The 26,859-nt window shown below is 33.3% G+C and overlaps 1 protein-coding gene across 1 annotated transcript; it reads right to left on the reverse strand.

The window, feature by feature from the left end:
* Positions 1-5,015: 5,015 nt before the first annotated feature.
* LOC126741668 (protein CNPPD1) lies at positions 5,016-19,811 on the reverse strand. The gene is made up of 6 exons (XM_050448208.1): positions 19,632-19,811; positions 19,417-19,513; positions 6,375-6,580; positions 6,194-6,322; positions 5,998-6,139; positions 5,016-5,929 (listed from the first exon to the last, which is right to left on the reverse strand). The coding sequence occupies exons 1-6, from the start codon at positions 19,665-19,667 to the stop codon at positions 5,274-5,276; spliced, it is 1,266 nt and encodes a 421-aa protein (XP_050304165.1). The 5' UTR covers positions 19,668-19,811; the 3' UTR covers positions 5,016-5,273.
* Positions 19,812-26,859: the final 7,048 nt, after the last annotated feature.

Genomic DNA, 26,859 nt, shown 5'->3' on the forward strand with positions numbered 1-26,859 from the left:
CCTCCAAGTCCTCGCCTGGGGAGGGGATGTGGTGGTGGGAAATGGAGCGCTTGATAGCGAGATAGGTGCTGCCTTTTTGCCTATCAAGACAGTCAGTCCTGATAACAAAGTAGTTGGCTAGGGAAAACTTGTGTTGGGGTGAAAGGTTTCTTGAAGCATGAGAACATCGATGTTATGGAGATCTAGGAAGTCTTGAAGTTCAGGTTTCTTCCCGAAAACACCATTGATGTTGAAGGGAAGGATCTTGAGTACGAAAGGTTTTAGGGTTTACAGCCATATAAAATTTTTGCTTATTTTGCATGGCTGTCGGTAATTGCTGTTGCATCCTCGCGAAGAACTGTTAGAGGATAGGGTGATTTGCATCGGGAGTGGAGGAAGTGAAGGATTGGGATTGGTAGAAGAAGCGAGAAGTTGAAGCAAGACCAGAATTGTCCTGGCTACCTCACTCGAAGTCAACTTCTTGACGCATTTGGGCACCGGTGTACATTTGCCCTGAGCATTGCCAAAGAGTTGGCAACGATGGCATTGGGTGGAACGGCTCTTGGTTCTTCGGGTTTCCACCCTGATTCTGAGCCCTCCGAGGAACTGAACATTAAAAATCTAATTTTCATGGAGGGTAGAACCACGAGGACCATTGGTACCGGCTTGCCATTGCAGTTGTACCATCTGTACACGGCTTTGTACACCATCCCGAAGGAATGGAACGACTGAGCTTGTAGCTCCTCTTTTATGTAGGATTCCTCCCAGTGTTCCAACACTCCGCGGAGGACAACATCTAACCTTCGCTCATTAGCGAAGGAGAATGAGTGGAGAAGCTCATTGCCCTTGTCCAAGAAGGCCTGTACCTTCTGGTAGTCTAGTCTAGCAAGAGCAGTTTCTGAATTAATGTTAATATAAAGTACATGTGGTTTTGTACTTTTATGTTCAGAAATTCTAGTTTTGGAATATCATGACCCTTGACCAATGTTTACATCGATTTCATTGTATTCACAATATGGAAATTTATAGATTGTATTACTTTCTAAATTCTTTGGTTTCTTTGTTTTTAAATTTGAAAATAACTGTTTGGTAGCGTTTTCTTTCTTAAAAGCAATGTTGATATTATCGTCATTAAGTTCTCTTGAAATCTTTTTAGAAAGATTACTGACATAGGGTATTTTAAAGATTTTTTTCCGCATTTTTCACTTGTTTTTGAGCCGCTAGATTAGTTTTAAACAATATTTTTTTAATTAATTTATGTAAATAGTTATTATTTAAAACAAAGTTTTTTACATATTTTAAGAAGATTCTTTCTATTTTAGTCGATATGAGATAGTTGTAGTGCTCTACTCTTCAAATTTTTACTCAAATATTAAGTTAAACTCGCTAGTAATAATGTCATGACGATCGTTGGAAAATGGCAATTTAAAAGGTCTTCTCTCAAAAAATTAATTAATGCATATGTTCATTGCGACAATCACCCATATCTTATCCAAAAACTTGCTGGTAAAACTGTCCATTAAAATTGAAATAAGAAATTTATATAGGAGGTCTAGAACTTCTTGCAAATATAAAGTACATCGGTCTTTTATTAGGTCCCACTTTTTCGTTAAAATTGCAATGAGAAGGTCTGTCGGAATATTTATAAACAAGGAAATACCATCCAATAATACTAAGACATAATATGGTGGTAATTGAAAATCTTGCAATAAGTTGACAACTTTAAAGGAAATTTTCGTATAATGATGATCTCTCTCAAATGCACCATCAATTAAAATCTGGCCAAAAACCAATAATGCTTACTAAGGGCCTTAATGTAACATTCCTTTTGTAAGCAAATTTTTGGAAAAATACTATTATTACATTTAAGTTTCTTCCCCTTTTCTTTTTCTTTACACCTGATGGCAAAATAAGTCTATCTAAGATTTTGCTCATTTTATTCTGGGTAGTGACCGTAGAATCTTTATTTAGTTTAAGGTAGGTACCGGGAAAAGTGGTATTGGTAAGATTAATAAACTATTTTGTTTTAGATTCAGAGCCATTGTTTTGATGGCCAATTTGTTGTGATATAGACCTATTTAATTTATATTTTTGTTTTAAATTATTAGATTCGAAAATTTTGCTGAATACTTCCCACTATGAATCACGAAAAGAGCTATAAATATTACTTGGTAATGTAGGAGCCACCTTAATCTTACAATTATTTATGGTTTTCTTTAATTAGGTAACTTCTTATTGCATGAAACTTATTTCTACATTCAAAATTTTAAATTAAATTACCGAAACGTATTAGCAAATTTCCCCTTAAAGGGATTATCGGGTAAAGGTAAATTATGAAAAGATGTTGTTTATTGATCTACTTATGTGCAAAACGTAATACCTGTTTTTGGTTACAATGCAGTAAAAACAACTTGTGGTGCTTAAAATTTGCAAACTGTCTTGTAGCGTTTCCCCATGTTTTGATATGCTGGTATCATTTCCATGTTTATCTTTGATGGTTCCTACAAATCTTATATTTCTTGTTGTCAGCATATTTCCAAAGACGTGTTAGAAGTGAATTACCTATTTCTCGTAACCTGAGTTTATAAGTTTTCTTAATTATTGCTTTAGTTGGATAAAGGTAAAAAACTGCTTCAGACGATCAATTACTTATTTTATCGACGTTTCGATCTCTATGAGATCATCGTCAGGGCTCTCTATTTCAACCTAATTAGCAACATAAATGTGAAAAATAAGATCTAACACTATGAGAGGCCCCAGGTATATTTATCAAAAAAAATGTATAACAAACCTTATCAATGTTTTGCTTTTTTCTTATATGAAGAATTGATAAGAAGATTAGCTGCTTGAAACGATTGTCTCTCAGCTTTTGCCCAAATTCATCTTCTAACATAAATGATTATACCAAAATAAAAGAAAAGAGTTAGCATTAAAAAAACTCTAGAGCATGGACCTATTATATTAATTATGATATTACAGAATCATTCTTATGATATCTATTGTGACCTTTTGGCTTTTTAAATTTGGAAGGTTTGGAAATTGTGTTAAGTGTGAGTTTTTTTTTATTTTAGTTAAGTTTTATAATCACTTTTTCAAAATAATTAATTTTATTCAATGTGATTTTAATTGTATAAAATTGGTCCTGAGGATGGTTTCATAGAGATCGAAACGTCGATAGAATGTATAATTGATCATCTGAATCAGTTTTTTTATACCTATATTCAACAAAAGCAAAAATTCACGTTCACGAGAAATTATTCAGAACTACTTTGTACAACAGACCTTGTCATTGCAATTTTAACGAAAACTCTGTAGATTCGAGTCTTCCAATCATGGATGAAACAGAATGGCTGACTACTCCATGGACAGAATGCCAGTGGTATGATAAAAATTAATTATCATGCACACAACGAATGAAAGATATTTATCAGTAATGGTAAAGAATACTACACACAAAGTGTCAGAGGTTAATGTTCCAGTCTTCGAATACCTAAGTCCCAATATCGTTTAGCAAAGGTTTGAATAAAACAGTTCAATTAAAAATTCAATCTTTAAACAACATCAAAACATGAACAACATTAAAAATAATTAAAAAAAAATAATGCGTTACGTAACGCACCAGAGGGGTAAGGAGATCAGTCTGTTTAAGGATCAAAAATTCGAAAGGAATATTATTCAGAAATTAATAAATCGATAATAATCGATGGCGTTAATAATTTTAAGGAAGACTCTTTATAATGCAATATTTAAATTGTGTCAAAGATTTTTATCTCTGGTAAAATTGCAGTCAAAATGTAGATATTGCACCAAAAAGATTATTATCCCCGGAATCATATTTTTAATTAGATTTTTATTTTTGTCCCGTTCAAAGAGATTTTTATCCTATATGAAATAGCAGTCATTTTGTTTTTTATTGTTATTTTTGAGTTTTTACGAAAAAAATTTCTGTTCATTTTTTATTAGTCGTTATTATTTGAACCATTTTCTTTAGAAAGTCGAATTTGGGTTCGACCCAGGGTTTCACATATTTTAAATGTGGCGATTGTGGTTTTTTAATAAAAAGACAGTCCCAAAATTATTTGGAACTTTCAATCTTTCCAACAACATAATGGAGGAGAAGGAGAACCAGGGACTTACCTTCGAGCTTTGCGCCAATGAGGACAATATTTTAACTTTTAGCATGTATATATAATATTAATTGTTATTATTTTTGTCAGGTTTTTAGCTAGTGTCAATTGAGTTTAGGTTATAGCTTTTATTAGTTACAGTTTCTCTTTGTTTATTTAAATATTGTTTTATTTGTTTATTTATTTTGTAGTATTAATAGGCGAATATGGCAAAGATTTAAGCCAAAAACATGGGATATTAGATAACGAATGATTGATTTTATTCATTTATGCCAGAAAACCTCTATGGGATCCGAGAACCTCTTTGCAATTAAAGCATAAAAATAAATTGAGCAATTGCGGGAGGTCAAAACCGAAAACACCAAAAATATAACGTCATTTTACGGATACGCATACCTCTAGTGAATGAACAAAAAGTCACGGATAGATTTACTGCTTTAAGAAAAAAAATAGTTTTCTGTATAAATAGCAATTTCAGTAATTAAATTTAATAATTCAATTGGCGAAAAAAAAATTAAGTATTGAATTTTGTTCCTTTTGGACATCGTCTGTTTTGATGTGTTACGAGAAGAGGCGTGGGGTCAACAATCCCTACAAAGTGGATAAGAATACGTAATAATTGAACGCTTCTTTAACAGTAAACCGATCCTTACGATTTTTAAAAATCTGTTTAGCAATTTAAGGCTCGATAATTTTGTATTTTTCTTAAAAAAAAAAACATCGAATTATATGAATTTTTTAGAAAACTCCTTAAAATCGCACACTATTTAACGTAATTCTTAAGTAAACACGCAAAAAAATTACATTTTATGGATTTTCGGTATTACTCCCGGAATTCAATCTTTCAATCCCAAAAACCATCCGAAATTGCAAACCCTATTAACAAAGGAATATGAATAAAAAAATAAGTATGGCCAAAAAAATTATAATTTCCCAAAAATTAACAAATATTCTTGAACAGCTTTTGAAACAAAAAAAAATCGTTCATGCCACAGGTTTGTGCAAAATGTTTCGTTCGTAGTTATTAAAATAAAAGCTATTATTATTTAGAAGGGGCTGAAAAAATAAGTCTGATTATATGATGTAAACAGTGAATTTGCCTAAATACAGTATTATGAAAAATAAAGAAAATATAATATATGTGTATTTCTGTTATCGATTGCATTCTTAGGATTTGACAGTTTGCAAATAAGATAACAAATTATAGTAAGGCAAGTGGCATTTTATACTATCGGTCCATTCTTCATGCCAACTCCTTTCCAACTGATCCTGAATCCGGGTCTTAGTCGCCTTTTGTATATGATCGCCCACAAATGCATATTTCTCATTATTTATTTTATTTTCCAAGAAGTAAACATAATTCCAAAAAACGGGCATTTCCAACTCGAAACTCTTAACGAACTCTGAAGTCCTTGACAGCCAAGTCATGATCGGTATATTCCACCAATCCCAATTCACCTGTTGACAGTTTTCTCTACATTCTTTAGAAGTCGAAATTTGTGCCGAGCTGTTGTCAGATTTAATCGAAGCTAATAAAATGCTAGCCTTTAAGACTTTAACAGCATTAAACTCTGAACCCAAATGATGTTTCTGGAAAGTTACGATATTTGACTGATTGGTTACTGATACACTTGGAGCAGAATAATCATTCAACACGTCATTCTTAGTAATTGGCACAGTGGTTTCCTTAATTTGGTAAAGACTTGTACCAGGAATGGTACTGGCGATAGCAAATGATCCGACAATTGTAAAGAGTGCTGCTGTATATGTTGCGGCCAGAATCATCGAGACAGCTATGACACAATGTAGTAAGTTGTGCAAATCTAAAAAATTCAATGTAAAATATTAAAACAAATCGATTATTATATTATAAGACCCATAAATGAAATACCTTTAAGTGCAACACCTCCCAAGGTTTCCAGTTCTGTGTACGTAAAATGCCCTCGTTCCTTTCCTTGTTTGAGAGCCAAAAAACTCTCTATTTGATGTAATTTATCCCAAAATAACAGTTCGCTCACAAATAATTCCCAATCCTAAAAAAATATCGGTTTAAGACAAGATAAAAAAAAATTGTATAAAAACATTACTATAGCCTTAAGAAAGTCCTTTTCAAGTTTGACTAATTCTTTGCAAGTCATCCCAGAAGAAGCGGCCCATTCATCCATGAAAACTTCATCAACTTGTCCATCATCAAAAAGAAATTTCGAAGAGACCATCTACCAAAAATGACATTAAATCTTTTTTAGTTATAATTGGGTACACTCTTACCAGTGAAACCAAGAATAAGTCTGAAGGCATGGTCCTCTCAAGATAATCAATGTTACATTTCTTTAATCTTTCGAAATAAAGCATTGCCAAGACAAGAGAGCATGGTGATACGCAAGCATTTCTAGATATTTCTGATGCCGTGTTAAAGTGAAGTCTCTCCAAAGACCTACCTTTTTGAGCTTCCGAGAATATTTCCACGGCTAGTTCTGCAACAAATTAGCAACTTAAAGATCTATACAAGGGTCAATATTTATATTTTACTGCTAATAATGAACACAGATACTGGCTATTTAGTTTGAACCAATGTCACGATTGAAACATACATACTCACATACATAATGAACACGGTAATTTATTATATACATACGGTAAGATGGCTTTATTGTTTTTCGAACTATTTATTTATACACTCTTGCAGGCGCTCGAAGCAATTTTCGTAACACTTTCAATTCCGATTGAGGTACTTCCAAAATATGGTATGAACAGCTACTTCAGGCGCCGAAAGAAGTTGACCACGCAATTTATCCTTGGAAAATTGGAATAAAAAGAAGTCATTTGCTTATAAATCAGGACTGGACGGAAGGTGAACCATCATATTTCAACCATCAAAGAATGAATGAAAATATAGTGTTTTACGTTATTCAACATTCTTTTTACAAAATTCTTCTTTTAAATGTCGACACGGTCCAACATTCAAAAGAAGAATTATTTAGAGTTGCCAATGAATGGAGAATAACGAATAATAAGAAAAAGTTTGAACGGCAACTATAGATAATGCAGCTGTACGATTGACAAAGTGAGGACAAGTTGGGCGTTTTGCTCATTCAAAATGGACCATGTTACCCGTTGAAATACCAACATTTTATACGTTTAAACGAACAGAATGACAGTTCCTTAATAAAAAATGTACTATCGTCAAACCTTTCAAACAAATCACAGCTAGAACTTCCGAAGCAAAAGTGCTTGCAAAAGCAAAGTAGTTTAACCACGTTTTCTGGCGTGGAAAATAATAACTAGATGGGAACAGGTGCTTTGCTAGATCCACGTTTTAAAATAAAAGTTTTTTTGTCCGAACATACTCTGAAAATGGCTTAGGAACGTTTAGAATAAACCGAAGTAGCTCGGATGATAAAAGCAGATCGCCGGAATTTATGTCAATCTGACAATGAATTGCATCTGCTCAAAAATGAAAACATTGATGTAGCAATTTTAGTATGTGGTTCCTATATAGCCGATATCTATAAGATCTTTTAATGAAACCAGAAAATCCGCTAAATTGATGGAAAGTGTCTACCCTCATCATTCTGTCGGCAAGAAAGTACTTATATACAGTAGCAACATTGGTGCCATCTGTGAAGACATTATACACAAGCTAATCTGTTGTCACTAATTACCGGGGCCCTGGTAGTTTTATTTTTTATCATTAGAGTTGTGTTAACAGTATCTAGGTGTTTAAACCATAACGCTTTATTTGACTTTGAAAAAAAAAGAGTACACTCTTCATATCTATGGTCTTTACAAACAAGTTACATGCCTAATTTTCCTAAATCAACCTGAGTTTGCTACATTGAACCCACGATATATCACCAGCAAAATAATTTATGGCTTTCAATCCCATCATCTGCCTTGTATATTTCAACGACAATAAGACCTTGGTGAACTAATAAAAAGCTCAGTTCCCTTTTTGACTTTTTTTTTTAGGGCGCCTGTTTTACCGCTTGTTAGTTGTTGCAGATCTTTTGCCTTTATATTCTTAATATATGTTTGCATTTTTCATTACAATAGGAATGACTAAGCACTAAGCACTAAGCATTGCATAAAATATCAAAAACACAGTCCATATAAATCAAATAGAAAACGTAAAAAAAAAATCTGCAATCTTTTCTATCGTATGTCATACTAGTTCTTCTATCTTTAAGTCATAGATAATAACTCCTATTCATACATGGTTTCTTATAGAAGTATGCTGGATAGTTTTTCATTTATTATTCTTATCCTATTAGAAGGAAAACACGGGCTGTGATATCTTTGTATAATATATTAAATAACCTTAATTATAAAGACTGTAACCTAGTCGATTTTATCTGATTACTTAAGTTAATACAAGACTTCCAAATAATCAAAAATCTGAAGGCTCTAATATCATTGCTATTTTTAACCCCTTAATAAGGGTGGGATCCTACCTAGGTTAAAACCCATTTTTAATTGAAATGCAATTCAATTCAAAAGTAGCTTTATTATCATTAACAAGGTTGTTGACAAAGCCATTCTAAACCAAAGATATATTTAAAAGTGAACATTAAAAATTTAATCAAACATGTCAATATGACTGGTAAGTAGTTAGAGTTAGTAGAAGGTGAATTTTCAATAATTTATGATAAAGAACTAAATGTTTATATTTTGTGGATTTACAGGCCTAGTACTAGTAATCATTTATATCAGTTTTTTGATTACCTAGAAACCCTGCTATCTCAATTTTCACTGAGGTCAAGTGAAGAAGTGCCTTTTGGTCTATCTGACCATGAACTATAGTTGCATGTGTAACCCTTAATTTAAAAGAAAAGATAAAAAAAAATATAAGAAAAGTAGGATTTACAGTGGGGCAAACTTTAGCTGTTTTTTTACACCAATGCCAGGAAACCGAATCGGAATCAATAATTGAATCACCTCTGGGTCATTTTTAAGAAAACAATGGTTTACCTTTTTGAGAATAATTTTCCAAAAAAAAATTAATCAATATACCATAAAGTAATTAAGATTGCAAAACATAATTATTTTGATGATAGAATTACTAAGGCAGGAAATAAACCAAAAGAATCTGGAACATAGTGAATAATTTAAAAGGCACCAGTGCTCATCAAGGTGATAATCTTGATATTGATGTGAACACCTTTAATGATCTTTACTGCTCAATTGCTGAAAAGTAGACGTCCCAAAATTCTTCTCACGTTAATCCTGTGAGTTATCTAACTAATATATCGGTCAGAGACTCGTTTAGCCTGATTCACACAGATACAAATGAAGTAAACAGCATATTTAGGCAAATCAAACATAAGAATTCATCGGGTATTGACAATATTTCATTGAGAATGCTTTGCAGGTTGCCGGATCAGGTGTTGGTTGTGATTGTTGCTATAAATCGCTCTTTTAATTGAGGCATATTTCCAGTACTCTATTTCAGAAGTGTATAGAGCAATAAACTGGGGAATTCCGTTCTGTTTGGCTACATTTCGTGGTAGTTCATAGGCGCAGGTACTTATAATATTTATGAATTTAATTTTCACGGATTAAATGCCTTTATTTTGAAAGAGATTAAATACTGAATAAATACTTTTAATCCTTTTGTATAGGTACCTATCTTTTAACGCTTTTTAACATGCAAAAATGGGGTCAGGTAATATATACAGACTATAAATACTTTTAAATCATATTTTAAACGTTAGTAGTCACTGCTACGCGGTAGTGTAATTACAATATTATTATCCCAATATTTAAAAAATTGAGGTATTCAGTCCAACGAAAAGATGTACTAAAAATTCTCCACTATCGCTGAGTGAAAAAGTTATTATTTTAAATGTACATGATTGCATAAAACACGATTACCCTAGTTTTACTGTGCAAGAAATTGTTGAAAAATGTTCTCGAATGAGTGGAATTGGAAAGTCCACCATTTTCAAATTGTTGCGGGAAAGAAAAGTAGCAGGTCAAGTGGAATCTCGCAAGCAAAAGCCAGGACGACCTACAAAAGTCCTTGATGAAAATGCTAAATGTATAATTCGAAGAAAAGTTCACTCTTTTTATTTTAAAAAGGAAATACCCACCCTAGACAAAATTTTAATGGAGCTTGACAACCTCATCGATCAGACAGTCGATCCTTTAATTATAATGTCAAGAGGTGATGACAGTTCGTCAGATGACGAAGAAGACTACAATCTATTATAATTTAAAATTGTTATACACTGTTCAAAAAGTGCCAGATCCAAAAGTGACATTTTCAACTGTTTTACTCTACATATTATGTTCAATAAATTTGTGAAAAAAATATATTATTCTATTTAAACAAAAGTAACTTTCTAAAATAAAATAGCATTTAAGTACATTAATTATAAGGTAAAAAACAAGTCCCAGTTGCACGCCTTTGGCGAACCGTTTTCAATGTTTATCAGTGGGTAACAATGGGCAAAACTCATAAATTGACCCAAAACCGGGTGGCACTACCTGCAATCAACGAAAAGAAAGAATTTTACATTGAAACTAATACCCAACTAAGGTAGTGGCATAAAATATTGGTGGATCACCAGGTACCACTTTTGCATACCTAATGAGGTTTTATTGCTCTACACACTTCTGAAATAGAGTATAGCTTGATATTTGAATTTTCTTGCCAAACACAAACTATTAATCGTTACTCAGTGTGGATTTCAGAATAAGAAAAATACATGTGATGCAATATTCAACTTCCTGGAAAAACTCTATCTGAGGCTGAATCAGAGGGAGGAGGCTGCAGCAGTGTTTTGCGACTTTTCAAAAGCGTTTTATTGCTTAGATCACACATTACACACCATATTAAGATGTTCTTGATACCTAAGGTCAGTATCAACTGTTATACCCAAAAGCTTGTTTCATACCCTATCATTATTCTTACTAACATTATCTATCTGACATTTAAAGCACAATAAGTTCATATTAGAAGTGTAGAAGTACATATGCTTTGCATCACACCCATCCTTAATCTTTACCAGTCAGATTCTATGGTGACCTTTCTTTGCTTAATTTTTTTTCATGTCATATAATAGAAATGTCATCTGCAAACATTGTTAAGGTCATTGATGTACAACAGAAATAGTAGCGGCCCAAGGACAGAGCCCAGTGGAACTCCACAAGAAATCTGCTGTTCATGTGAGACATCCAGTAGAATGCACTTTCGTAACAGGGTAATATTTTTTAAAAAAGCTTCAGCCTTACATTTGCTAGAAATGCTGCTTGTTAGATCAGTTGCAATGCTACAGTGCAATACAATTGATTTTATTTGCACTTAATTTTTAAGCCATTTGAAGACCAATGTTCTTTTCCCTTAGCTCAGTCACAATCTACCAGGACTTGATTTGTTTGAAGATCCATTACTTTTTTTTTTACTACTCTCAACAAAATACAACCTATTAGAAAGATAAATTGGACTTTCTTTATACTCTATGGCAATTATTAAAATAATTTAAAAATGCCTCATTATTAAGAGAAAATTTATAAATGTAATGCGGAGATTGCATGTTCTTTCCTGATATTCTTAAGCCGCTTCTATACCTGAGCTTCTTTTATTAACAACAATTGGAAAACTTGATTAAATTTTTTTTAAATAACAGAACTAAAATTCTCAAATATAACAGTCTAAGATTCTGTTCCAATTCACTACATCACAGAGGCAGCTAAATCTAGCATAATTTCTTTTGGTATACAGCCTACCATGTTTTATTTTAGCTGGTTTCAGACTCTTAAAGCACTTCCGCATCATCCTTCACCCAGTCAACACGTTGTTCTTGTCCTTTCCTATCCCACGGATTCCTTTCCTTGACCCCTTCCTACCCCTTGCCGTTAGTACAACGTGCCTTTCAGAATTAAACTTTATGAAAGTTTCTATCCCACTTCCGCGTTATCCTTCATCCCATCAACACGTGGTTGTTAGTCCTTCCTATCCTTTAAATCTCTTTCCCAGACCCTTCCCTACCCCTTGCCGGTGGTAGCTGATCCTATTCACGCCGGTAACCAGGCCGGATGATGCCGGATGCATCGTGGGGAGGCGACATCGTGCATTGAAAAGTTTCGATTGTGATTGATAATTTAATATAGTGAAAGTGTCGATTCGGGGAACAGGGTAATTACCCGACGGTTTTCTCGAATCTCCAAATCGTGCTGGCAAATTGCCTCGTAGCAGAGCCATCAATTAAACAAAACAAAACAAGAACAGTCTCTTAAAGAGTGACAGATGCAACAAGACAGCCCTGCACTAAAGCATTGAGACACAATGTTTTCCCTACCCAGGTTCGTACATACATAATCTATTAATGGACATGAATGCTCTGTTACGATTGGCTCAGTAACATGCATGCACAAATTGAAAGACTGCAGAAGATTGCACAAAGACACAATTTGAGTGTTGCATTTATTAAGAAAGTTAACATTAAAATCACCTCAAATAAGCCAATTACCACTGACCAAGATACTAGACAATCAAGTTTTCAATTTATTTATAAGTTCACCATTTTCAGAAAGAGAACTATATATGCCTAGCACATACAAATTAAAATGTTTGCAATAGACAATTCAGAATTCAACAAATGTCTGTTTAAGAAGAAATGTTAACTTATTATATATTTATATCGAGGGGTTGTTCACGACCGGCAATACATGTACATTTCAGCCGAAATCAGTAAGAAATGCCAGAAATCGCATAAAAGCTGCCGGAAATCGGGCAATCCTCGAGAAATCGCCGGCAATCGCGGAAGTCGCTCATAATAATTCGTCGGAAAACCCGCAATCCCCTTCACAATTCGAAATACGCAGTCGCGGCGAGCCACTATATGGAGGGGGCACCATTTTAGCATTAGAATTACTAGATTGTTCTAGTTATTACGTGTGGCTTTACGTTTTTGACTTTTTGTTGTTTGTGCTGCATAGTTAAAGTTACTGCATTATAAGTGTGTGAAATCTCCTCAAACACAAAAATTTTTTCGCCAATCAAACCCTTCTTCATTGTTCCCTCTGAGATCTACCCATCTTTATTAAAATATTTAATTTTCAAGAGTAGACATAGAATCCAAAACTATGGAAAAATATTTTATGCTAGGTCTAGAAATAAATCTCCTTTTAATTGTATGAAGTCTGTGAATAATTAAGTTCTAAGTGAGATACATGTAGATATTTTAAATGTTGCTCTAAAAGAAATTAAGTTTTTACTACATTAGGAATAATGAAAGCTTTATTCTTTTTTTATATATTTGATGTGGTTTGGTGGTTAGTTTGTTTTAATATAATTATTATTTTGCTGTTTTTTTGTCTTTTCTTAGGTATAAGTTTTAAGAGATTTATGATTGTTACTATGTATTTTAGGAATCTTCATTTATGTGTATGTACTTTTGTCTTTACTTAACTTTACATGTATACCTACTTGGTGTTTGTAAAGTATGTATTTGTAAAGTATTGAATAAATAAATGAATGAAACTTATTGATTTTTTAATAATTAGAGTAAATTTTCCATGTTATGAAATGATTCTTTGAATGAAATGACGTTTTCAGCACTTAATTAAAAAAATCCTTGTGAATATCAAATAAAGGAGAATCAGAGGTAATCGCCAGAAATCCTTATGACTTCTGTAGAAATCCCGGCAATCATAGGATTTCCGTGATACATTTTTCTCCTGAGTGAACAACCCCTTGATTTATATATTTTCAATTCATCTACCTTATTTCTAACAGACTGAATATTCAATAAAATTATACTGATACCATTTTTGGCTAATCTCCATCTAAAAAATATTATTATTACCAAATCATCATTAAAGTTGTTAGAACTGCTATATGAGCCAAAATGCTCAGCAGGATTAATACTATGAGCAAAAATCTTGTTTGATATATTTTTGGGTATTCACTTAATTCACAATTCTCTTGGATATAACATTATTAGAACTTACATATAATGATAACGGTTGAACAGAGTGATGGTATTTGTCAATACATTTAATTGTATTTTCAATAATTAATAAACTATATGAATATTTTGTTGAAAACTGAGCAATAGCTTACTGATACTTCTATAAGTTGACAAAGAAATGACAATGAAAAATCACATCACAAAACAAAAATCATGTTTGTGAATCTACAGTCAGATACTAAGTAACAACTGTTCTTTATTATTTTTTGTATTTGACTTCTTCATTATTTTTAAGTATATTATTTTTTATTGCTGTTCTTAAATTTAATATCATATTAGAGTAATCTGTAATTTTTTTAGTACCTACTCAACTTCACAAATAATTACCAATTTTGTGGTATTTGTAACATACTGCAAATAAATAAAGTGGATTGTTTTTTGACTTAATATAATTACTTTTTACTTGGAGTCTTTTAAATCTGTAAGTAAGATTTGTTTATAACAATCTTTTGTTGAAAAAAAAGCCTTTTTCAATTTGAATTTTAACCTTTTTAACCATTGGACAAATCTTATTGGAAAGGAGAATTAAAAGGTGAAAACATGGAAATGATTATTTTCTTACATAATAAACCAAACAAGAATCTATAGTTTATTTTAACCCGTTTTTGCCCAGTGTTCCATAATGAACACATCCGAGTTGTTCCCGGTGTTCCGATAATGGAACATCATCTCTTTTACCCCCTCCACGCCGCCATCTGAAACCAAGATATCGCCCGAATTGTCCACTTCGATTTAGTATGATTTTGGACACGACAACGCGCATTTGTAAGATCATAGAACATCTTTTTAAGCGTCGCGCAGCAATATAATTGTTTTGTGTACCAGTGCATATAAAATGGCCTCCAGAAAGTAAGTATTTACATTCATCCTTTTGTTAGATTTGCACTTAAAATATATTACCATTATTTGTTTGGTTGTTCTTAACAATATGTGAGGTATTACCACAAAATAAATAATATAGTTGTCTTACCCCACCCCTCCACTTTTTGATGTTCCAAAAATGGGTTTGGATGACATTGTATAGCTTAACTTTGTTTACAGGTTCTACACTACAGAACAGTTAACGCAGTTAGTTGAAAATGAAGAGTTTTGGGCTGCAGATATTTTTATCACTCCCCCAGCTGACGGGTTAGATTCAGAAGAAGATTCAGATGATGATGAAGCGCCAGCTACAGATGTTGACCATTAAGTGGACGCTAGTTAGCAGCTGAAGCCAGTGCAAGGATTTTTAGACCAACTGGTGCTGTGTCTATAGGTGATGAGTTGGAAGAAGATACTACTCAGGATCAAGGATGGGATAGTGAAGACGATATTCCTCTGGCACGACTTCCAGAAGCGAGGCGAAAACTTGAAAGGGACTGGGAAAATCGCGATTTAGATCCAAAATTTCCGCACTTTATTTCTCCTATGTGATCCTAGTGATCAAGAGAATATATATGATGATGCGGTAACTTGCTTCGAAAGTTTTTTTTATTTGAATTTTTGTAACAATTTGAAAGATATGTTTATCCTTTATGCCAATCAAAAAGGTAATCATAACTTTGGAATTAGTATTGACAAGCTAAAATGTTTTGTCTCAATTTTATTCGTTTCAGGTCATCTACAAGTGTCTAGGTGGTGCATGTTATGGGAAACAGATACTGATACCTATAATCCTGCAATAGCCAATGCCATGAGACGAAATAGGTTTGATTTGATTAAAAAATATGTACATTGTGCAGATAACTCGAATCTAGATAAAGAAGATAAATTTACAAAAATACGTCCATTGTTTGATATGATAAATGAGTTTGGTTTTTAAATCAAGCATTTCTTAACGAAAAATTAAGTATCGACGAAAGCATGGTACCTTATTTTGGACGACATGGCGCTAAACAATTCATTAAAAATAAACCTATTAGATATGGGTATAAGATGTGGTCTCTGTGCGATCCATGTAGCTATTTAATTTAATTTTATCAGGGAAACCAAAAAAATAGGCAACATATGGAATTAGGTCTTGGTGGATCTGTTGTAAGAACATTATTGTCCAAGCTTCCTCAAAATATTCCATTTAAAATATAAGGTGATTGATTTTTCTCATCTATAAAATTGGTTAATAAGTTACAAAAAATTGGATATGGCTACACCGGTACAATAAATCCCAACAGAACTGGTCACTGTCCCCTTCCCTCTAAATTGGATGTCAAAAAAACAACTTAAGGAACATATAGCTATATGATGGATAAAACAACTGAGGTAACCATTACATCGTGGAACGATAATCGTCCTGTGTTGACAATTAGTTCATGTGATCCTGTTAATCCCATATGCCTTGCCAATACATGGGTATCTACTGAAAAGAAAAAAGTACCCATTCCTCAACCCTTTGTTATAGCACAATATAATAAAAATATGGGAGGAGTAGATCGCTTGGATCAAAACATTATGAATTATAGGATTAGTGTGAGGTCGAAAAAATGGTGATGGCCATTGTTTGCATTCTGCTTAGACTCCATGATGCATAATGCTTGGCAGATATATAGACGGCAGCCGAATTGTAAGAAAGTAGATTTTCTAAAATTCAGAAGAGAGATTACCAATCGTTATTTGAAAAAAAATGCGCAACCCTGTGTTGGTGGAGAAAGACGAAAATCATCTAAACCTTTAGTTGAACGGGTACATGGAAACATGCAATTTGATGGTTTGAATCACTGGATGGTTCTTGCTCTAAAACAAGGATGTTGTACTTTATGTTAAAAAAATACAACAAAAATGTGCGAGAAGTGCAATATCAATCTGCATGAACAATGTTTTTCATACTGTATTAGCATATTTTGTTTCTTTATACCTTTTATCATTATAAGTTTGCTATGTTTATAATATTAAAAGATAAACTTTGTCATGGTGTCTTTTATTTCCAGTGTTCCAAAATTGGAACAAACACCTAAAAGTAAGCAAAAACACTTTTTTTATATTTTCTACAAAATTTTAACGTTATACATCAAAATAATTAAAAAAAAGTAAAAAATAACTTTTTTTAAAGAAATTGAATAATTCGGGCATACAAGTACATACTAAATTTTTACGTAAATTTGGGCAAAAATGCGTTAATAAGTGATTTTTATTTTAATTGATTTTTTTATATGAAAAATTCTATATTTTCATTTTCCCAATATTATTATACTAAATAAATATTCTTAAAACAATAGAGACATGTAGTTCTTTTAATATCAATTTTGGATTAAACAATGCTAAAAAGACCAGTAATTTATATGGAAATATCAATGAAAGTAATAAAGTTATCATAGTAATCAAAATGACAAATACTTCAAGAGATTACTTAATAGCAGAGTAATGATAAGTAATCAGTGATTAAAAGTAATGAAAATGAACATCTTTGGAATTTTAGCCGGGTTTTTGGATAAAAATGGACTTTTGTCTGAAAACCAGTTTGGTTTTTCTTCGGGCTTGAGTACTGGCGATGCCATGCACAAACTCATTGAACATGTGAGGTATAAATTGGACTTTGGCAAAAAGTGCTTAGCAGTATTTTTGGATCTGGCGAAGGCCTTTGACACGGTGCCCCACAAACAGCTTCTTGATGTCCTCGAGAAAAACGGGGTGAGGGGTCCCGTGTTACAGGTCTTTGCGAACTATCTTGTGGAGCAGCAACAGTACGTTAAAATAGATGACACTTTAAGTAACCCATGTACAGTGAGAATTGGGATTCCACAGGGGACCGTTCTGGGACCTCTGTTGTTTATTCTGTACATCAACTCACTTACAACTTTAAACATAAACGGTATAATTATTTCATACGCAGATGATACTGTTGTTGCTTTTGACGGAGATACGTGGGAGGAAGTAAAAAAATGTGCTCAAACTGGAATTATGCTTGTAAAAAAATGGCTTGATATATACAAATTAACATTAAATGTCCAAAAAACCAACTATATTGCATTCTCAAAGACTAAAATAAATCGACCATTGTTCACACACTTAGATATTCAAAATCTACCAGATAAAATACAGGAAGCATCAAATGTAAAGTATTTGGGAATTATCATTGATAGTAACATGAAATGGGACTTACATACTGCACATTTAACAAAAAAATTAAATTACTTTTATCTACAAATTTTATACTATTAGAAATATTTTAGACAGAAATATGCTTATAACCATATACCAAAGTTTAGTGGAATCAATACTAAGATATGGAATATTACTCTGGGGCAGTATGCATTACAATTCTTTAAATCCTCTTCAGATAATGCAGAATAAAATATTAAAAATAATCCTTAAAAAACCATTCTTATACCCTACTAAAGAAATTTATAATGAAACCTACAAAAACATAAGAACTTTATTCTGTATAACTGTTTGTTGCTTCATACACAATCGTGAAAATATTAGATATCCAATAAACCATAACCAAAACACTAGATCTAATGAAGATAATCAACTGAATATTATTATTATATTATTATTATTATATTATTATTATTATATTATTATTATTATTATAAACTGTCTATTATTATTATTATTATTAACTAATTCTTCCTGTATGCTATAGTGAGTTCGGAAAGAGATCCATTAAATTTATAGGACCAAAACTGTACAATTTATTACCTAAACATATTAGAAACATCAAAAATAAAAAATTTTCAAAAATAGTGAAAGAATATATTGTAAACAATCTTAATAAGTCTGTTGTATCCTAATATTAGTAGATGCCTTCCCTTGTTAAATTGTTTAGGTACTTTATTACCTCACTGTTATTATTTTATAAATATACTTAGGAGCTCATATTAATGTATATATTTTTTTTAAAATAAGTTAAACAGAAGAAAAATGTTTATTGTACACTGTTCATTTATTACTTCCCATACAGATGCTTGCATCTAGGGGAATATAACTGCGTAATTTTGATATTGTAATAACTTATTATAACTGTGTAACTATAATATGATGTTATAAATAAATAAATAAAATTAAAAAAAAAAATTGTTTATTATGTTAATAATAGTTTTTTTTTTACTCTGATAAAGTGCCAAAATACTAGGCCTAACCTTTTCATATTAAATTTCTTATTTAATCAGATTCTGAATATTTTATGAATTTGTCTTGAATCTCATAGAGCAGAAAGAACTGGAACAAGAATTTTTTAATATTGTTTAAATATAATTCTTTTTCATACATTTCAACATATCTATTATGTATAAAAAGGACTAGGTGTATTCATTAAATGATAAAAAATAAATTTCTTCATTTATTTGGGTAACACTGTAGGTATGTGGGTAAACCAAATACCCTGCATATTATTTCTCTATATTTATTCAAATACCCACCTGTTACTGGTAAGCTAAGCATTTCGGTTCTTGGCAGTCTTCCATAATATAAAGTTTTTGTTATTCGAGACAGGTATTTTTGATGATCGTCTATACCCTAAAAATAACAAAACTACAGTTCTCATATGACTAAATGGAAAAAAGTTTGTAAAAAAACACATCTGGTAGCAACAGGCACAATTTTTTTTTTTAAATTTAGTGATTTTTAAGTTTACCTTGCAATGGGGCGGCTTCTTAAATATTTTTGACATTGTGTCGAGACTCGTTCGATTTATTTTTCAGTATTGTCTCTCCTTTACAGACGAAAATTTGAAAAAGATGTTTTTTTTTCACAATTTTATTTTGGGTTAAATTTAATCATTGCACAACAATCAGACAGGAATGACAGGATTCTCAGCTGTAATTTTATGACAGTTGACAGTTATTATTTAAGCCATATTTTAGCGAGTAAGCGCTTTACTCGGTCGCCTTACGATATCTAAAGGTAGCATTCGGTTCCTAGCGACGGCGACCGGCGACTGCGACCAGCGACTGCGACCCACGACCGCGACCTACTGCTTCACGTGGATTGATATGTAGCACTGACAGGGATAATCGACCGAGTCGCGCGACATGTAGGCGCGGCCCACGAACGTCCTGCGACACGCGACGTGGTCGCACCCGAGGCAGTGCTGCGGGCGACTTTAGCGAAAAGCACGTGAAAATGGCGACTTTTTCATCACAAGAGGATGAGATATTAATAGAATTAATCAATAAAAACCCACCCTTATACAATGTACAGCTGCAATCTTATAAAGATAACGTTGTAAGGGACAATATTTGGGAGGAAATTGGACAAACACTGAATAAAACAAGTAAGTACCTCCTCATGTTTCTATATTTTTCTCGAAACTTTGGTGGTACATTAATATGTATAGTTCTTGTACGCAATTTTAAATACTACAATAAATTACTGTAGGAAAACACTAATTTCTTCTATTTATACTATTTTCTTGCCATGAAACTTAACCGGCTGGATGCAAGAAAAATGATTTTAATGAATCCCGAATTTGAAATGCCGCTTGGTTTGCAAAGCCACCAAACCGGGTTAATAGTATCATGTTGTCTGTAGGCCGGGATATCTTTGGGTCATCTTTATAATAAGGAATGTCATTTCGTTCTAAATAAGCATCTCGTAATAGATTATGCAGACAACAAGCGGTCAAAATTAAGTCATCAACTACCTCTGGTCTGATTGATATCGGTGTGTAAAATATTCGAAATACCTGTGATAACAATGCAAATGAATTCTCTGTCACTCTTCTAGCACGGCATAGTCTGTAGTTGAAGATAGCTTTATCACGATCCACTCTCGCATCATTTCTATAACATGGCTTCATCATATACGTGTCAAGGGCAAACGCTTCATCACCCACTAAAAAGTGTGGAAGTACAATATCTGTTCCTGGTAAATTTGCGGGATTCGGGGCATTAAATTGATCCCGAGCAATTTTTTTTCCTATGCCTGATTTGTGGAAAATTCCGCTGTCTCCCTCTTTACCATAAGAGCCCACGTCAACTGCAATAAACTTGTAATTGGCGTCTACCACCCCAAAAGCACAATCGAATAATATTCTTTATAATTAAAAAATAGAGAACCACTGTTATTAGGAGCCTTAACCCGCACATGTTTACCGTCGATAGCCCCGAAGCAATTGGGAAAATTCCATCGATTCCAAAAGTTATTTGCAACATTCTTCAAATTATTTTCTGTAGGTGTCGGTAATAAAAGTGGCACTAAATTCTTTCGTAGGCTTGCAAGTACGTCCTTGATTATTGTGCTAATATAACTTGCCGATATTCGATAAGTAAACTCCAATGAAGCATATGATTCTCCAGTGGCTATAAATCTGAAACAAAATTGTTTGTTACAGGTAACGAATGCAAGAAAAGGTGGAAGTATATAAGAGATTCCTACAATAGATGCAAACGTAAAAATAAATTGCCCACGGGATCTTCAACTTCTTCAAAAACCACAAAGTGTTTTTTTTTTTGCTTCCTGGATAAAATTCCTACAGAAAGGACCAGTATTGCGTCTGTCCAAGATGAAAACATTGAATGTGAAGAAAACAGTGAAGAAACAAACACGGCAACTGGTGGACTGACAATTGATACAGAAGAGCGAAGTGAAAGAAGAACGAATGAATTGGAAAATGAACTAGCAGGAATAGGCACAGCTGAGACAAGCAGATTAAGGACCAATAGAGACAAGCTAAGCGGTGAACGGACAAACAATGAAAGGGTAACCGGAACAGGAACACTCACAGCTGGAACGAGTGGATTAGGGAAAAAACGCAGAAAACGTCAACAGGAAAATAATAATGCATATGCACCTTTAATAGAGTATTGGAAAGAGAGAGACAAACTGAGACAAAATGAAATGAATGCCGTGATGGCACAGGAGCCACATCAGCCAGCTGCAGATGTAGATGGAATTAATTCATTTTGCTCTCATATCGGGTCAATTTTAAATAAATTAACACCTGAACTAAGAGTCGAGGCTAAAACTAAAGGTTTTAATTTAATGGCTGAGTATGAATTAAAGAACCTTAATCAAAATTCAAATCGAAGTAACATTTCTTTTACTTCACATTCGAATCAAAGCTATTCCATATCAGATAATACAACCAGCTCTACAATAAATCAGACGCCAAATTCTCCTAAGAGTGTGTCCTCTCCAATTCTCGAGACTACTAACTTAACTACCTCACTATCGGATCATGTGGCATCGGATGCTAGTGATTATCTAGGATCTACACAATATGATGATAATTATTTTCTTACCTCAATGTAAGGAAAAGTTTTTGAGCACTTGTAATCATTGTTGGTGGGCCATTTCGTTTTGGTCTGATGTCTTCATTTATTAAATTAAGTATGAAAATTAACTGTTTATGATTTAACCGGCAATATTTTCTGAATTTCTCTTCTTTGTAATTTAAGTGCCGTTTTATAAGTATTTGAAAGGACCCTTCTTCTTCTCGCGATGTAAAAATTGAGTCGATTTTCCTCTTTGCTTTTTTCGGAGGCATAGTTAATAACATAATAACTAAATCATCTTCTTCATCCTCCAATAACTGCTGAATAATTCTTTTTCTATTTGTAGTTAAAACACTCGACATACTTAAAACCCAACCACCTTTAGTTTATAATCTGCACTGAGTTTAGTATGGGTCGCGTAGCTTTGCCGCGTAGTTTCGTATGCTGTAGGTCGCCAAGCGACAGGCGACCATTGTCGCTTGGTCGCTAGGTCGCTGTCGCCGGTCGCCGTCGCTAAGAACCGAATGCTACCTTAAAGCTTAGTCCAGACCGGACGGTAATCGTCGGCAACAAAGCGACTCTCGATGTTGTCGACCGATGTTGGCGGCAACTTTGCAACATCGGACAAAGCGACGACGGCATAAACATCAAAGAATGTTGGTTGTTGCGTGTTTCCCGACTAAAATGGGTAACATCGGCCAGTGTGGACCGTATGTGGCAAAACTGATATAATTGTGTTGATTTTTTTTCGGTATTAAGATATACAGGGTGTTTCAAAAGTCATGGTGCAAACTGAAAGGGGGGGTAGGGGAGGCTATTTGGAATCACAATAACTACCTATGTTGTTATCCGATTTTTGATGGTTTAGAAGTTATAGCTGTTTTTCAGTTTTTTTCTATAATTTACTTCTGGCTTAAAAAATTATTTTTTTCTATGTCTGGGGATTTATTTTTTAAATATATTTTTTTGTTTTTATTCCAACAAATGTCGAGTCTTTTAAATAAAAGTGTAGTGTATTTTTTTTTTGTTTCGCTGCAGAAAATCTTGTTTAATTTGTTTTTGGATTTTTCAAAAATGAATTTTAACAATTTAATAAAGCACTACACAGTACACAAAGACCTACAGGAATTTAAACCAATGTTTAAAAACTTCCTACTATTTCTAGTCTTTCAATAAAAACATTTACCTTATAGTGTTTATTATTTAATCAATGTATGTTAAGAAAATTTTTAGAAAAATGAAACCTAAAAGAAATAAAATCATACCACATTTTTTGCTTGCATACCACAAATTTGGTACTATTTAAGTGCGCTTGACCTTCAAATTGGAATTCAGAATGCTATCAAGAGCCACAAACAAAAATGGTATTCTCACATGGCCCATTTTAAATAGCCAAACCGACTATTGTTGATATTTTCTGTATTATTTTCTGTTTGTCTTTAGCTAACGTGTTAATCGATTTTTTTTTCTGTTTTCTGACCTATTATACCATTAAAGTAATAATTAATCTGCATCGAGATGCCGGATCGGTATACCCCACGGGAATATGCTGAAATGCATTACATTTATAGATTGTGCGGTGGGAACGCTCGCCTTGCTGCAAGAGAGTATCGTGATCGTTATCCGGATCGTGAACGCTTTCCCGATCACAGAGTGTTCATACGAGTACATAACTCATATTTGCGGGGAGAAATACCTAGTGATGTACAGCAAATAGGCAGACCGCGGTTGGATGATGAAGAGGTGCTTGCTTTGATAGAGGCGGATCCTTCTACAAGTATTCGTAGAATTTTTAGAGCTACTGGATTAGCTATAGCTACGATACATCGCATGTTGCGGAGGAACAACTCTTACCCCGTGACTACGCGCCTAGAATAGCATTTTGCAGAGAAATGCTTCGACGCTGTCTGCAAGACCCGGACTTTTTTGACTGCATTTTGTGGTCCGATGTCTTCATTTTAAAGACTTGGTATATTTAATATTCACAATCTTCACTATTGGGCTGTAAAAAATCCGAGAATAATAAGGCAAGATCGCTTCCAGTACCAATTTGGTGTAAATTTGTGGGCAGGAATTCTCGGTGGTAGGCTGATTGGCCCTTTCGAGTTACCGGTCAGATTAAATGGAGAGAGCTACCTAGATTTTTTAGAACACCAACTTTATGACCTTTTGGAAGATGTGCCTCTGGAATTACGGGCAAGAATGTGGCTGCAACACGACGGAGCGCCAGCGCATAGTGCACGAATAGTCAGAGACTATCTAAATGGTGCTTACCCAGATCGTTGGATAGGCAGAGTAGGAGTGGTATCGTGGCCGCCGCGCTCACCTGACCTTAATCCTCTTGACTATTTTTTATGAGGATACTTTAAAGAACTTGTATACCAAACGGAAAATAATACTGAAAAATCAGCTTCGTCAAAATCTGCGAGATGCAGCAACAAGTTTACGAAACAATGCTCGAGCATTTAGAAACTTAAAAAGAAATTTTATAGGACGATGTCTTTTGGGTATAAGAGCCGGCGGCGGCCATTTTGAACATCTTTTTGAAATAAATGCCAATGAAATATTCGAAGTTTTATTTTAGCTTTTATTTTTTACGTTCCATTTTTCTAAAAATTTACTTAACTTATATTAAACAGATAAAGACCTTTAAGTTAAAGTTTCTATTAAAAGGCTAAAAGTTGTAAGAATTTTTTAAACATTGGTTTAAATTCTTGCAGCGCCTTTTTGTACTGTGGTGCCTCATTAAAACGGTAAAATTTGTTTTTAAAGAAACCACAAAAAAATTAAACATGATTTTCTGCAGCGATAATAAAATTTTTTTTTATGATATACTTTTATTAAAAAGACTTGACATTTTTTAAATAAAATACTAAAAAAATATATTTAAAAAATAAATCCCCAGACATTAAAAAAAAATATTTGTTTACGCCAGAAGTAAATTATAGCAAAAAGTGAAAGACAGCTATAACTTCTAAACCATCAAAAATCGGATAACAACATAGAGGGTTATTGTGATTCCAAATAGCCTCCCCTACCCTCCCTTTTAGTTTGGACCATGACTTTTGAAACACCCTGTATACATCAGATACAGATATAGGACATAGTTAAGCATAGATAGTGTTAAAAATTTGCTGTAGGTAAGTAACTATTAGTATATTTTGTTTATTTTGTATATATCTACTTTATTTGTATTTTGATTGCTATTTTATAAATTAATGTTTATTTATAGGTAAAATGTGGACCAAAAATAAAGTTTTAGAACTTATAGAGCTGTTTCACGCAGCCCCTGCATTGTGGGATTTGCAAAAAAAAAAGAGTATAGAGATAGAAATATAAAGTTTGATAAGATAATCTTTAATAAGATGGCGCCAAGTAAAGACGCGCGCGACGAATCGAGCAATAAAATCAAGTTTTTCTGCTGTAAAACAAAGCAAACAAGTGCCATAATTTGTGTCCAGTGTGGGAGAGTGTACCATAAATCCTGTGCATACCGGGATTGGGCTGAAAAAATACGTTTCTTAGATGAAACGCAAGTGGAGTGCCTAGAACATGACCTAACCTCAACAGAGGTAAATAAACAAAGAAATAATCATGAATTTCAAGCAGAAATTTTACTTTTAAAAGAACTTATATGCGAATTAATGAGCAAAAATGAAATTCTTTGTGAAAACAATGGTCTCTTAAGAGAGAAAGTTGAATTTCTTGAGGGAAAAATAAACAAAAACAATGAAGCAATAAACAAAGGCCCCAGCACCTCAGCTGGGATAGAAGAGGTCCACAAACCAGCTAAGAATTTGAAGCAACATCAGATCCAGCTGAGTAAGAGCCCGAAACAGGAAAACACAAACAAGGCCACCAAAGAAAATGTAAACAACATTGTTAGAGAAGTTCAATCACCAACTGCAAAGGCAAACCATGCAACTTTGGCTCTACAACCAGAAGAGCCTTTTCAGAAAGAAGCAAACAACATAATAGAGGAGAGTTCAGCAAGTAATGTAGAAGAGGGCAACAACAACTGGCAACTTGTCACAAATAGAAAACAAAGGAGACCAAAGCAGGCGAGACCTGAGCCAGTGCTTGGAGAAAACTGTACTTTTAGCTTAAGTGTAGCCACAAAAAAGGGATATATCTTCATATCTGGACTAGGAGTGGATGTAGACTCTGCATAACTTAAGAAGTACATGAACGAAAATGCTAATGTTTCTTGTAAGTGTGAGAAAATGAAAAGAAAAAAGCAAAAATTTCTTAGCTCTTTTAAAGTTGAAGTGGAGCTTGAGGACAAAAAAAAGATTATGAACTCGCAGCTATGGGGTAAAGGTCTAGTGGTGAACCATTTTTTACACCTGAGACGAGATCCAAACAACCACCGATATCAGGAATAATAAACCCAGACGTTCAAATATTTACACAAAATATCCAGTGTATAAGAAATAAGACATTAGACTTAGAAGTCACTCTAGATAAACTTAACAAAAATTATGAAATTTTATGCCTGAGCGAGCACTGGCTCAGGCCAGGGGAGGAGAATTTCATCCACATTGATGGGTACCAACTGCTTACTTGTTATACGAGAAACACAGTCAGCACGGAGGTGTTTGCATTCTTGTCCAAGATGGGAAGGAAAAATATTATAGTGAGATGCTT

This window comes from Anthonomus grandis, chromosome 10, assembly GCF_022605725.1.
Source record: "Anthonomus grandis grandis chromosome 10, icAntGran1.3, whole genome shotgun sequence".
In the NCBI taxonomy this organism is placed as follows: domain Eukaryota; kingdom Metazoa; phylum Arthropoda; class Insecta; order Coleoptera; family Curculionidae; genus Anthonomus; species Anthonomus grandis.

Coding starts and splice junctions, on each gene's coding strand:
- LOC126741668 (XM_050448208.1), bottom strand. CDS start 19,667: ATGTCAAAAATATTTAAGAAGCCGCCCCATTGCAAG. Junction 19,514..19,631: donor AGAAGCCGCCCCATTGCAAG/GTAAACTTAAAA, acceptor TGTTATTTTTAG/GGTATAGACGATCATCAAAA. Junction 5,930..5,997: donor GGGAGGTGTTGCACTTAAAG/GTATTTCATTTA, acceptor TGAATTTTTTAG/ATTTGCACAACTTACTACAT.